This window comes from Lissotriton vulgaris, chromosome 6, assembly GCF_964263255.1.
Source record: "Lissotriton vulgaris chromosome 6, aLisVul1.2, whole genome shotgun sequence".
In the NCBI taxonomy this organism is placed as follows: Eukaryota; Metazoa; Chordata; class Amphibia; order Caudata; family Salamandridae; genus Lissotriton; species Lissotriton vulgaris.
The window spans coordinates 1,687,563,583-1,687,576,724 of NC_141694.1; the positions used below are offsets into that span (position 1 = coordinate 1,687,563,583).

Consider the following 13,142-nt stretch of genomic DNA (forward strand, 5'->3'; position numbering starts at 1 on the left):
TGTGGGTGGGGGGGTGGGATTGGGTGTGTCTGTGGGGGGGGTGTATGTGTGGGGGTGGGTGTGTGTGTGGGTGTGTGTGTGTGTGTGTGGGGGGGGGTTGTGTGTGGGGGTTGTGTGTGGGGGGTTGTGTGTGGGGGGTTGTGTGTTTGTGGGGGGTTGTGTGTGTGTGTGGGGGGGGGTTGTGTGTGGGGGGTGTGGGGTTGTGTGTGGGGGGTTGTGTGTGGGGGGTTGTGTGTGGGGGGTTGTGTGTGGGGGGGTTGTGTGTGGGGGGTTGTGTGTGGGGGGTTGTGTGTGGGGGGTCGTTTTGTGGGGGGTTGGGTGTGGGGGGTTGGGTGTGTGGGGGGTTGTGTGGGGGGGTTGTGTGTGTGCGGGGTTGTGTGTGTGCGGGGTTGTGTGTGGGGGGGTTGTGTGTGGGGGGGTTGTGTGTGGGGGGGTTGTGTGGGGGGGTTGTGTGTGTGGGTTTTGTGTGTGTGTGGGTTGTGTGTGTGGGTTGTGTGTGTGTGTGGGTTGTGTGTGTGGGTTGTGTGTGTGGGTTGTGTGTGTGTGGGTTGTGTGTGGGGTTGTGTGTGGTGTGTGTGTGTGTGTGGTGTGTGTGTGTGGGGGGGGTTGTGTGTGTGGGGGGTTGTGTGTGTGGGGGGTTGTGTGTGTGGGGGGTTGTGTGTGTGGGGGGTTGTGTGTGTGGGGGGTTGTGTGTGGGGGGGTTGTGTGTGTGGGGGGTTGTGTGTGGGGGGTTGTGTGTGGGGGGGTTGTGTGTGGGGGGTTGTGTGTGTTTGGGGTTGTGTGTGTGGGGTTGTTTGTGTGAGGGGTTGAGTGTGTGGGGTTGTGTGTGTGAGGGATTGTGTGGGTGGGGTGGGGTGTGTGGGGGGGTTGTGTGGGGTGGTGTGTGGGGGGGTTGTGTGGGGTGGTGTGTGTGAGGCGTTGTGTGGGGGGGTTGTGTGTGGGGGTTGTGTGTGTGGGGGTTGTGTGTGTGGGGGTTGTCTGTGTGTGTGTGGGATGGGGTGTGGGGTTGTGTGTGGGGGGTTATGTGTGGTGGGTTTGTGTGTGTGGGGGTGGGGGTTTGGATGTGTGTGTGTGTGTGTGTGGGTGTGTGGCGTTGTGTGTGGGGTGGTGCGTGCGGCTCAGCGAGACCTAAAAAAATAGCGCTTCACTGTTCACTTGAGAAGCGAGGCACTGCAGTGAGTACGTTGGCCGCTGCGGACACATCTGTACTAAGCCCAGATTTGCCACTCGATTAAAATGAGTGTTACTGGGCATTCCACTTTATTTGTGTGTGCCTCGGAGACTCCCTCTGCCAAAAGTGACCGGATTGGGGAACAGAGTTAACAACGGTATTAAAGCGCTGTCTGAAACAGAACGGTATTGAAGCGCTGTATGAAACGGAATGTTGTTTATCTGGAGTGCAACCACAAACCGGTAAAACGATGCACTTGTTACGAGTAGACAAGTGGTGGAAGGGAAGAACTGATATAAGTGCACTCGAATAAAAAAATAGCGCTTCACTGTTCACTTGAGCAGCGAGGGACTGCAGTGAGTACGTTGTCCGCTGCGGACACATCTGTACTAAGCCCAGATTTGCCACTCGATTAAAATGAGTGTTACTGGGCATTCCACTTTATTTGTGTGTGCCTCGGAGACTCCCTCTGCCAAAAGTGACCGGATTGGGGAACAGGGTAAACAAGTGGGAGGAGGGAGTGGGAGAGGGGTGTGATATAGATCAAAGCCTTTACTGTTGTCAGTGGCCGCAGGCTGCCAGTGGGAGGGAACGAGCATATGGCGAGCGGCGGGGGAGTCTGATGCGAGGGGAGGGGGAGCAGGCATATGGGGTGTGAGTGAGGCCAAGCGTGCGCCTGGGGAAGCTTCCTTCACGCTCCAGTACACAACATGCATTGTGAGAAATCCGCTTGTTCAGCAGAGTTTGGTCACATGTAATAGGTTCAGAGCAATAAATTGCTCGACCTAAAAATGGCCATTCGGAAAATAGAGCGGTGTCAGAGAAAATGCTATGAAGTTGGGAATTTAGAGATCCTGCTTAACTTGAAGAAAGAATACAAATCCTTAGTAAAAAAGCAGAAAAGGATCTTTAGGGGAAAATGTTGGGAAAACCTACTAGAAACAATAGAAACTAAAAATATAAAAGGTTTCTGGAGGTTGATACAGGACGCCGCAGGAAAGACTCCGGGAAATATGAGCTGTGTGGTGGAAGAGGCAGCATGGGTAAATTACCTAGGAAATTTATACAAAGCAAATAGGAATTTGGAAATAAATAAGGAAAAATCCATTTGGACAGTATCTGTAGCGGAGTTAAAACCAGCTTTTAATATAGAGAAAGTAAAAGAAACAATCAAGACGCTGAATTTATCTCGTGCAGCTGGACCTGATAATCTCCCAACCATAATAATTCAAACTCAAATAGATTGGTGGGCAGAATTCCTATCCCATTGGTTTATGGCCATTTTAGACTCAGGTTGTATCCCTAAAACCTGGAGAGGGTCAATAATTAGACCACTACACAAAAAGGGTGATAGGAAGGATCCAATGAACTACAGGGTAATTAACTTATTGGACATTGGAGAAAAGGTATTCTCAAAAATAATCCTTGGTAGATTAAAGGAGTGGGTAGAGTGGGGGTCGATAGTCCCAATAGAACATGGAGGCTTTAAGGAAGGTCACTCTACTATTGACCACTGCTTTGCCTTGTGGGCTCTGGCGCGGAAGTCCATGGAGCTGCAGGGCAAGTTATATTGCTGTTTCGTGGACTTTCGCGCAGCGTTTGACTTGGTGGATAGGGAGTGTTTGTGGGAGTCCATGAGAAACTATGAGGTTCCACCAGATCTCTTGATGGTTTTCCAGGAGCTACAAAGTCATAATTAGGCACAAGTAATTAAAGATACATCTGGCGGCCTAACACCAGAAATAGCAATAAATAATGGACTCGGGCAAGGTTGTGTTTTGGCTCCTCTCCTGTTTGCTATATTCCTAGCAGATTTGCCCATTACTCTGAGTTCTGCTAGAGGCGCAAGCCCAAATGTAAACGGAAGGCATCTGTCCTGTTTGCTGTATGTCGACGATCTAGTAATATTGGACCAAACTGAGGTAGGTCTACGAAGAAAGCTGAATATTTTCAGCGTATATTGTACTGCAAAACGACTAACAGTAAACATGGACAAAACAAAAATGTTGTGCTTCGGGAAGAGGAATACGAAGTGCAATTGGTATCTGGGCCAAACTAAACTAGATATTGTAAATGAACTAAAATACCTTGGAATATGGATTACAAATTTTAAGAAGTGGGGTATATGCACCTTGAGGCACAGAAAATAAAAGCATAGCTGGCAGTATGCGGGCTGAAAAGATGTAATCATAGTTATGGTGATATGTCCCATTAACCCCTATGGACGGCCTATAAAGCAATGATTCCCCCTCAATTCCAATATGGTTCAGAAATCTTCTGTATCGAGGGCAAAAGATCCTGGGATTAAGAGGAAGGGAAATGCCTAAAATCTTTATTGTCCCTGCCAAGCTCGGCAATGATCCAAGCTATTAGACTGGAATCAGGGCTGATAGCTTGGAATATACAGATGCAACAAAGTCTACTCAGATTTTGGAATCGCTTGGGTCGTGAGGAGGTCATAAATCTATCTCAATGGTGTATGAAAGAGATCCAAGTTAGTGAGCTAAAATGGGCTAAAGCCATAAGAAGCAAACTTCAGGCCATCTGTGACCACCTGAAGGTGTAAATAGATCTGAAGACATTACAAATCATTGTAACAAAGAGTGTATTCAAAATGCAGGGAAAAGAATTGTCAAGAGAAACAGACCGGGAGTATTTGAGTAAGAAAGATTCTGTAAAATTTAGGAGTAAAAGCTGTGAGAAAGATATAAGTTATACCTACCTTGATCTATTACCAAATCGATGGTTAAGAATGGAAGTTTTAAGGATAAGAATTGGAATAAATCCGACTGTAACAAATAGTGCAATAAAATCAGGCCTAATGCAACCTGATGGTAAGTGCATGTGTAAGATGGGAACGAAATGTAACATTTTACACATTTTATTGGATTGTCGAAAATGTTTAAATTGACGTAATTCATTTCTTCACCCAATTTTTTTAAAGTATGATGTAAAGGCGAGCTTGCAAGCATGGGAGCTTCTTGTTAATAGGAAAAAATTAGATACTGCGATAGCCATTGGGAAATATACGCAGGGTGTATATGAGGTCCCTAATTCATTAGAGGCTTAAGTGCAAAAAAGGGTATCGCAATCTAAAATGAAATACTACTGTTTTAAAAAAATTTAGGAATTAAGTTTTAAGTATCATATGTTGTTTTTATTGTTGAGAATAAGTTGTTTTAATGTGTAAACTCTTTTAAAAGTTATTGTATGAGTTGTAGTTTAAAGACTAAATGGTTTAAATAAACTTTATGTTTGAACTGAACTGAACACTCAATGTGAATTACTTTTCTTAGCAGAGTCAAACATGTGTATACACACCTGGTACTCTCTTGTTGCAGGTGGGAAACATTGGGCACATAGAACATGACACCAAAAAAAAGCAAGTATTCGCTGGCAAATTTGTCGAGCTGCTTCTTCAGAGGTTTTTGCAGATCTACCCATCGCTGATGGTGAGTCTTGCTGAAGAACCAGAGGCCAAAGTAAAGTGTCTAGAGAAGAAAATGGGAAAATAGTGGTCAACAGTTTATTCCATTATATCAAAGAATACACAGAAAAACAATCATAAGGAAGCCAAAATGTAAACATCAAAAGGTCCTCACGCTACAGGCAAGGCAACAAACCCTTCCCCCTTTCATATCATCTGTAAAGGTCATTCCAAAATTATTGTGATTTTATTTAAGAAAGCAGATTACCATATAAATCTGCAGCATCACATCTCACTTTAGAATCCTATGTTCTTGGCCCATAAGTAAAGTCCTTCTCAGATCAGACACTTGGATACGATTCATTTTCCCACCTAAAACTCAATTTAGAAGCATTCTTCTTTCACAAACAATTAGACTGCCGCCTCTTGCCAGTTGTCTCCCCATCTAAAAGAACACTCTCCATCATTTTCCATTACCATTCAATCTTCAACCCTTTTCCCCTCCTCCTAATCTAATGCAACATATTGGTACTCCAACATTTTACAGTGAATTTATTTTCAACCAAGCATGTTGTCATTCATTCAGCCCTGTATGCAGTGGAGTCTTAAACACTAATGAAAGTTTTTTCGGCGACATGCTAATGTCACCATCTGCAAATATATATTTACTCCCAATTGGGAGGACTTGAAGGCAACAAATAGTGTTTGGAGGTGAATGTTAATACTAGGGTGTGAGAGAGAATGACAGAAGGTGGGACTGATACAAGAGGAAAGAACTGAACAAAAAAGACAAGGAGTAAATGTCTATCAATTGCAGACGGTGAATTAATATTTTGTGACACAGACCGCAAAACTCTGCTGAATCTTGCAGAACCATCAGAGCACAGCCTTTTGCATCAATTAGCAGGAACAGGTCATCCATGACCACTATCAATGCAGTTTCACAATACAATGATCTGAATAATGCAAACTGAAGTGTTATCATTGATATATTAGAAATATTTATATAAATCTATTCATATATCAAACAAGCAAACCAAGCTGAGTAACTACAAAGTGTTGTACATTAATTTGGGGGTTACACATCGCAATAACATTAAGTTTCACATGTTTATTACACTACACGCACAATTACAATTTCAGGCATAGGATGAGTAAGTGATCTGACTAGAATCACACAATTTGAAGTGAATTGCCCGAGCAAAGATTACAAACCAGGTCCCCATGAGAAAAAAAAAAATTTTCAATGTGAAGAAATTATGGGAGCTCAGAGGCTTCATCTAGCACGCTCAAACGTGAATTAACCCCTTCGATGCGGCCGCTTTTTTTCCCGTGTGCGGCCGCCGGCCGAACACGGGCGGGCCATGACGAACCCCAGCCGTCATCAGCACACGAGCACCGTAGTGCATGACGGCTGGGGTTCGTCACCAGCATGGAAGGGGTTAAGGGATGAGATCATGATTCAAATTTGTAAAGATGTAATTTTTATTGTGTAGCTATAACATACCTTTGAATGAGAGCGCTTAATGAAAAGCAGACCTTTTCTTGTGGCTGTAATCATCGCCAATAAATAGCGGTCATTAAATAATGTATATCTGCCACAGGGGACTGCCAACGCAAGGGTGTCCGTCACTCTAAATGATTCAATACTAAGTACCATTGCAACAGTACCTTCTGAACGACAGTTCAAATTTTGGACAATTGTGTGAAGCTAATGCAGGTAGTTAAGATGCAAAGGCTTGCCCCTTGTATTGACAAATAATGCAGCAGAAGACTGGAGTGCCAAAAGTTTACCATTTAAATAAGTTCAAGCTCTTGAGAATTGCATTAAGTCCACAAAATGGAAGTATTCCAAAGTCCATCAGTAATAACTAATCTGACAGACTTAAACAAACACATCGTAAATCTATCAGCTTCTACACCAGAAGTTGCAAAAATCAACAAGAATATCTGTCAGTGAGAAAACAACGATGCCTTAATACCGGCTGGATCTATAGTTGAAGAAAATGTGGGCAAACACTGTGATTTTATAACAACTTACTATAGCCACTAAATATTTTGCAGAATTTACACAACACTCCTGCATTAAAAGGCAGCCAATCAATGTCCTATCCCAGAATGTGTAACAAGAGAGAAAGTTATACATAAGGAGGCTGCCCAAGCTGATGAAGACAGAGCTTACAGCACTCATGGGCACTACAGGACAAATCCCAGAAGCAATGACTATTCCATTCTTGACTGTGTCCCTTGCAAAAAGCAGAGAATGAAATGCTCCCTATGTATTAAAAGACCATGTAAACAATATGCAATATCCTACAAACAATCGATAATTATTATCACAGGCCACTATCCTTTAAGGAACCCTTTTTATGTGGCATAGTTGTAACTAGCCAAAGTTCCACAGAGGTTATACAAGCAGCCTACCCCACACACTTTTCCACAGGCCACAGATAGGCAGCAGAATTACCACTACTGTTTACGCTGCTCTATGTTCTGTATTTTTGCGCCGGTGGTTGAGTCATTCTAGCAGTCCGTGATCGTGGATCTCCCAACCCGCTCTGCAACAATATCAGTAACAGGCCGTCAAAACGGTACAGGGGAGTTACACGCAACTAATACAGCCAATAGGTGGGAGAGATTTAGAAATATCAAAATAGAGTGCAGTTTACTGTTTCTTGGCCTCACTTTGGCAAAGAGAGATCTCGCCAGGGCATGGAAGGATGAATCCCCGCCGTTGGTGGTGGTGTGGAAGAAGGGCCGTAATGGAAATCCCAGTCTTTGAGGTGAGAGGATGCCCTGAGAAGCATTTTAAAATTTGGAAAATATTGGCAGTTTATTTAGGGTTATATCTGGAACCGTCTCATCCCACTTCTACTATCAAAGAACAATTTACATGATTGTACTGAACTGGAACTTATACATTATAAATATTAGCTATGGCTATTGGTGGCTTGGACTCCCCCATATAGAAGACTTCTTTACTTCTTATGCAGATATAGTGTGGCACTGTTTGTTTTTCTAAAACGTTATTTAGCAACTTATTTCCTGTATAGACGATACTATAATATCATTGAAAATGTTGATATCATTAAGTGTAACCATGTGTACATATTGCTGGTGCCCTTTGAGGCATCAACCTTGTCTTGGCTGTCAACAATAAAATTACGTTGTGAACAAAAAAATTAGAACGCAGCACAAAATTACAAATGAAAGGCAATGCTTCCAGGCACTTTGCCGCAACATAGAGGCAGCCTTCATAGCAAGAAATCATCAAGTGGGAAAATAGCATTAAACTTGTAGCAACAGATGAAGAAGAACCAAAGCAATGTTGACCCACGTTCCAACATTGCTCAACAGGTAGGTGTTTGGGACAGGTCTCAGTTATCGTGTACACATACACCACAAAAACATGCCATAAAGAGCAAGAGATAGTTGGTCAGATAATGCCACACTTCTCCATGCGTGGGAGCACGTGTATGCCAAGAAGTGGCGAATGGCAAACTCATGCATATACCCCCTTCCTTGTGGGAGGGCTGTTATCCCCCATTGCCATTACTAAAGACTCGAAGCAGGGAATGCTGGACACCACAGGCATCCCAAATCTCATATCTAGACTAGAAACATAATGGAACATGAATAGTAGTAGTGTAAAATCAAGTCTCATACTATCATAGCATAGATCCAGTAGGAGTTTACGCACTGCAATTTATATTAGAAAATGTGCGTAGAATAATCCGGTAACGTTGCATATTATATTATGAAGCAACTAAACAACATTTTTGATGCTTGATGAACATGTCACTTCAAGTACTGATGGGGAAAGGCCACACCTCGGCTCAAGGTGTAATGGTTCATTATGAAGGTGACAAGGGAGACTGTAACGCCACATTCAAGGTAAACATCAGTATATTTCTTTAGTAAACACAAAAATATAGTAAGAAAAGACTGCAGGGCATTCTACCAGAAAAATATATAGATTACAACTGGAATAGCAGGAATGCGGTGCAATTCACAAAAAAAGCACAAACCTATACACCAACAAAAAAGGGCACAGAATACAGAGAATTTAAACATAGCATGTGCATGTATCACTGCACTTACAAACTTTAATGTAATTTAACTTGGAGATTCCTTCTTGTGGGTGTATCGTGAGTTCATAGGCAGTGCATGATGGGGCGCAATTTATAATATGTTCACTACATTGTAACTGGGGTAGGACAGTGGTTTCTGTTTCTTTTTGTTTTTAACATTATCCAAAAACCTAACTATAACATCAATTTAACAGATTTTTTATAGTGGAAAAAAACACATATATATATATATATATATATATATATATATATATATATATATATATGTGTTTGTTTTACTTGCAAAGATATAATGGTACTCTCAGTGATAATACTTCTGGTGTAGTGCCACGATGCAGTGACTCACGAACACGATGAGATGTAGTGGCACATAACCGTTTAGACTAGCTCCTAGGGTCTAGTCTTCAATATCACAGTATGTTTCACTCTTCTGTGTATTAGAGACACCCTCTACCTTGCACCCCCCTCCTGCACCCTGCTCCCACATTCTTGCTTGCCCTGCCCCCTCCTGCCAGGCAAAACAAGCATTGGCAAAGACAATAGGTCATGCCTATAAAAGAGCTATTGGCTATGCCAATGTTTTGTTTAGCCGTGTTGTACGGCAGTGCGGCTGCTGTGCATTACAGCTGAAAGTAAAGAAAAAATTATCATAGCACGTTTTTAAATCATTCAACAAGTGCTGGGGTTCGATTCTACTACAGAAACATCACTGTGAGTAAAGATGAGCGAAGAATGCTAAATTACAGAGTTTTAGATACTGGCTTGCTGAGTTGGATTCTGCTTCGAGTAGTTCACTGCAGTCTGACATATGAATCCAGAGTGGTTTCAGCGCTGTATTTTATGTGATTTAAAACTACGATAAATCCACCAATCCCCCGCCTCTCCAGCACACGGTTGCAAAACACAGTAGCCAGGTGGTTTTACTAAAAGGAAGGTAAAGAAGCATTCCTCGCTTGCCTTTGAAAATACACTCTTTGTGAAGGCAGGAGTCTGCACACAAATGCTCAACCCGCCCACATTCCGTTCATAGTGGAGCTTCGTGTTTTCCTTGATCGTGTCGCTTCTTGTCCGGAGGTGAACATGGCAGGCAGGGTTTTTGGCTGCACTCTGTTGTTTTGTTTCTGCTGCCAGTTTAAGAAAGAACCGAGGGCAGGAATGTGCAGGCAGATTTAGACAGGAGGTGAAGCCAAGGCAGGGAAATGCGCACCTAAGAAACTCAACTAGGAGCGAGGTCGCTTGAAAACACAACATCGGTATTCCCCTCTTCGCCCACGCAAATGTTACAAAAATACTTTTGCGACAAAGCAGCCGCTCTCCAATCCAGCCACCCGACCTCAGACTTCTAGAAATAATTAAAAGTCCCTGCGACGTCCAACGTTCAAAGTCCAGCTTTGAAGCACAGTTCAGGCCGAGCCAGTGACGAGGGGTGGAGCAAGGGGTAAAGACTATTGCTTTTTATTTTTTAGTTCTTAGCTCAAATTTTTAGTCACTTGATGGAAATTTGATTTGTTTCCCCATCACATAAAACTTCTATGAAGCTCATTACAAACTGTGGCCACTGAAGGATCAAGGGTTCCGCTACAAAAGCAGAACGAGAACAGGCCCTGGAAGTCCCAGTTGGGACCAGTCGTGTTTTGCTTTCATTTAACAAATCAGGCTGAACATGTTTGTCTTATTCAATCTCGTATTTTATTTTGGCTGTTTGCAAGAAGGAACACCACTATTGGTGCAGGTGATGTCCTTACAGGATCAATCAAGATCCTTACAGTACTCCAGACGGGCTCAAATATAATCAGATCTGTTTGTCTCAGGGTCACTCAGAGCGTTTTGCTCTCTCTGTTTCGGTTTCAGTCATATGTGCATCCACTGGCGGAAACCATGTGGATCTATGGTACAGTCTTTTTACTGCCGTGACACCCAACATCAGGACCAGCGTCTTTGTACCAATGTCATTACTTCTACCATCATAACATACAACCACAGCATACCATTGCCGAAACACTTGTGCTTGGACTTATCCTCACTCCCTATGCCAAATATTAAAAAAATATTACGTCAACCCATTTACTTCCACATGTACCGCAGCAACAACATCAACCTTAATACTGAACCCTAACCTCAAGAATACCTTTAATTCTAATGCTAACTTTAAACTAATCCTCAACCCTAACCAAAAACCTTATTTTATTAAATTAAATGTAAACCTAAATCCTTGTCAACATGAAATTAACATGTTTTTCTATGACTAAATATGAATTAAAAATAATACAATTTAAATGGGGAAATTAAGGTAATCTTTTTAGATAATGCAATAATTGAATTTAAAATATATTAAAAAATATAAATACTTTTTTTTAAGTGGTATATCCCACCTACACTGTCCTTTTCTCCTATGTGAAATACATTTTTAAAATGCAAAAAAAATGCAACTTATTTTCTTTGATGTATTCTGAAAAAAAAATAGTGCAAGTTATTTTATTTGTAAAATAGTGCGACAGCTTATTTAACATATCTGTTTTACGTTACTTGCGTATTTGCTATTTCTTTAATTGGTTTTTACCTTTCAATTTGGAATGAATTTCTATACTTTCCTTGGTAGTCGAAGTCAATTGCGGAAATATCATATCTCTGTGGAAAGAACTGATAGAGTGTAAACGTGCTCTTTAATTGTAGGGTGCATTATAATCATGTGTAGGTTGCTCCTGCATTTATTCTTTTGTCTATTAAAATAATGGTGTTAAGAATGTACCGTAATAACATGAATGTGTCGTGTTATAGTTGTATTTATGAATGTGAAAGATGTTCGCATTATAGAACAAGTTGTGCTCAGCTAAACACCTAATGTGCAATGAATTGTGTATGCCCACTTACAGTTATTTAAGTATATGACGTGCTCATGTAATGTGGTGTATTAGAAATGCTCAGCAAGTACTCATTTATATTTAGTCTCATGAGGCTTGTATACCATTTTCTTATGTTGACCAGTGTACGTGGGCCTGAAATTGTACTTTAACCTTGTCGCTCTCTAGAGGGGTTTAATGTGTAGGTTTGAATTAATGTGCATCTTGAGTTTGTTCTTTCTCACCACTTTCCGTTGCAGGTGGTGAATTCATCATTGTTAGTTAGAATAACGCTTTTGTTTTAGGAGTTAGGCTCGGAGAACAGTGGATACAATTAACGTATGAGAAGTGGATATCTGAAGACGGTGTTCTTTTCCATTGGAACAGGCCTGGGAAGCAAGGTCATCGAGCCAGTAGTTGGGAGAGTAGAGGTGGAGTGGAAATTCACCTATGAGAAGATGCCCAGTGGGACGGGTCGATGAGGAGACCTGAATGGGCCTGTTTTGTGATTTTGAAGTTTGAATTAGGGACATTGTCCCGGGGGGTTGAGTTATGAGAAGAGTGGGAGACACTAGACGAAGAGGAGCATCTTAGAACGTGCTCCGTAGCTTATGCTACTTGACCCATACAACGTGAGTGTAGTTCTTAGGAAGTTAGAAATTATTGCCTGCATTCTGTTTCTGGAAGTTGTCATTCTGTTCATTCTTCATCAAGTTAACTTTGCTCGTAGGTTTGGTTTCGTATTAGTTCTGATGTATTTCTACAACCTCGTCTTGAGGTGTCTGTATGTCCAACTGTTTTTGGCTTTGTAATAATCCAACTAACTTGAGATTTGGAGTCTGTGATCCTTCGGAGTTATAATTTATTTGGCCCACAATTTGTGGTGTAAGTAGTGATTATGATATGTCTCTTCGCTCTACACTGCCAAGCAGGAACCAACGGTCCATCTGCCAGAAAGCATTCCAGAGTAAATTATAGGTGGAACCTCAGCCTCATCAGGACCAAGTAATAGTAGATGTCTCAATAGAGTTAGATCGATGCTAGGTCAACGTAATGGGCTGTAGCATCCACTACCAGACAGTTATAGTTTACAGGCTTCTCCTTTCAGACCTAAGGATAGGGAACCTGCTTGGCCTCATCCGTACGCCTGTTCTGCTCCTTACTCTTGCCTCTCCCTGAAAAGTCCATCTGTAATCAGCATATTGTTTGTGGATTAACAAAAAAAGTCAATGAAAAATGGAAGTGATCTTGTGCAACGCTCTTAGAGTAATCGAGTTTTAAGGATTATTCTATGGCCTAAAAGAAAAACACCTTGACAAAAGACTGTGTCCAAGAATATGGCCACTGCTCCTACCCAACCAGAAGGGATGTGCTTCATGCGCCTATACCAAACACCCTGTGGTGTGCCCTGGCAAAGCTAAAGTCTAGCAAGAGCTCTGGGTGACTGGTTGGACTGACATAAACTGTGCTTCCAAACACAAGTTGAACTAATCAGCAAAATTCACCAATTGAATTCGCCAAAGCTCCGCCCAGTAGGGTAGAAGGAGCCACACACAGAGGAAGAAATCACTGTTTGTTTAAATCAGAGGAGAAGGAGGTACTTATTAAAGAAT

The 13,142-nt window shown here is 42.0% G+C and overlaps 1 protein-coding gene across 1 annotated transcript in view; it reads right to left on the reverse strand.

Annotated features, from left to right (window-relative positions):
- Positions 1 to 13,142, reverse strand: part of PTPN14 (protein tyrosine phosphatase non-receptor type 14) — a 496,593-nt gene that overhangs the window by 288,343 nt on the left and 195,108 nt on the right. Inside the window, exon 3 of the mRNA XM_086927897.1 lies at positions 4,493 to 4,662. Coding sequence (XP_086784023.1) covers positions 4,493 to 4,662 — 170 coding nt within the window. The remainder of the gene's footprint in view (positions 1 to 4,492; positions 4,663 to 13,142) is intronic.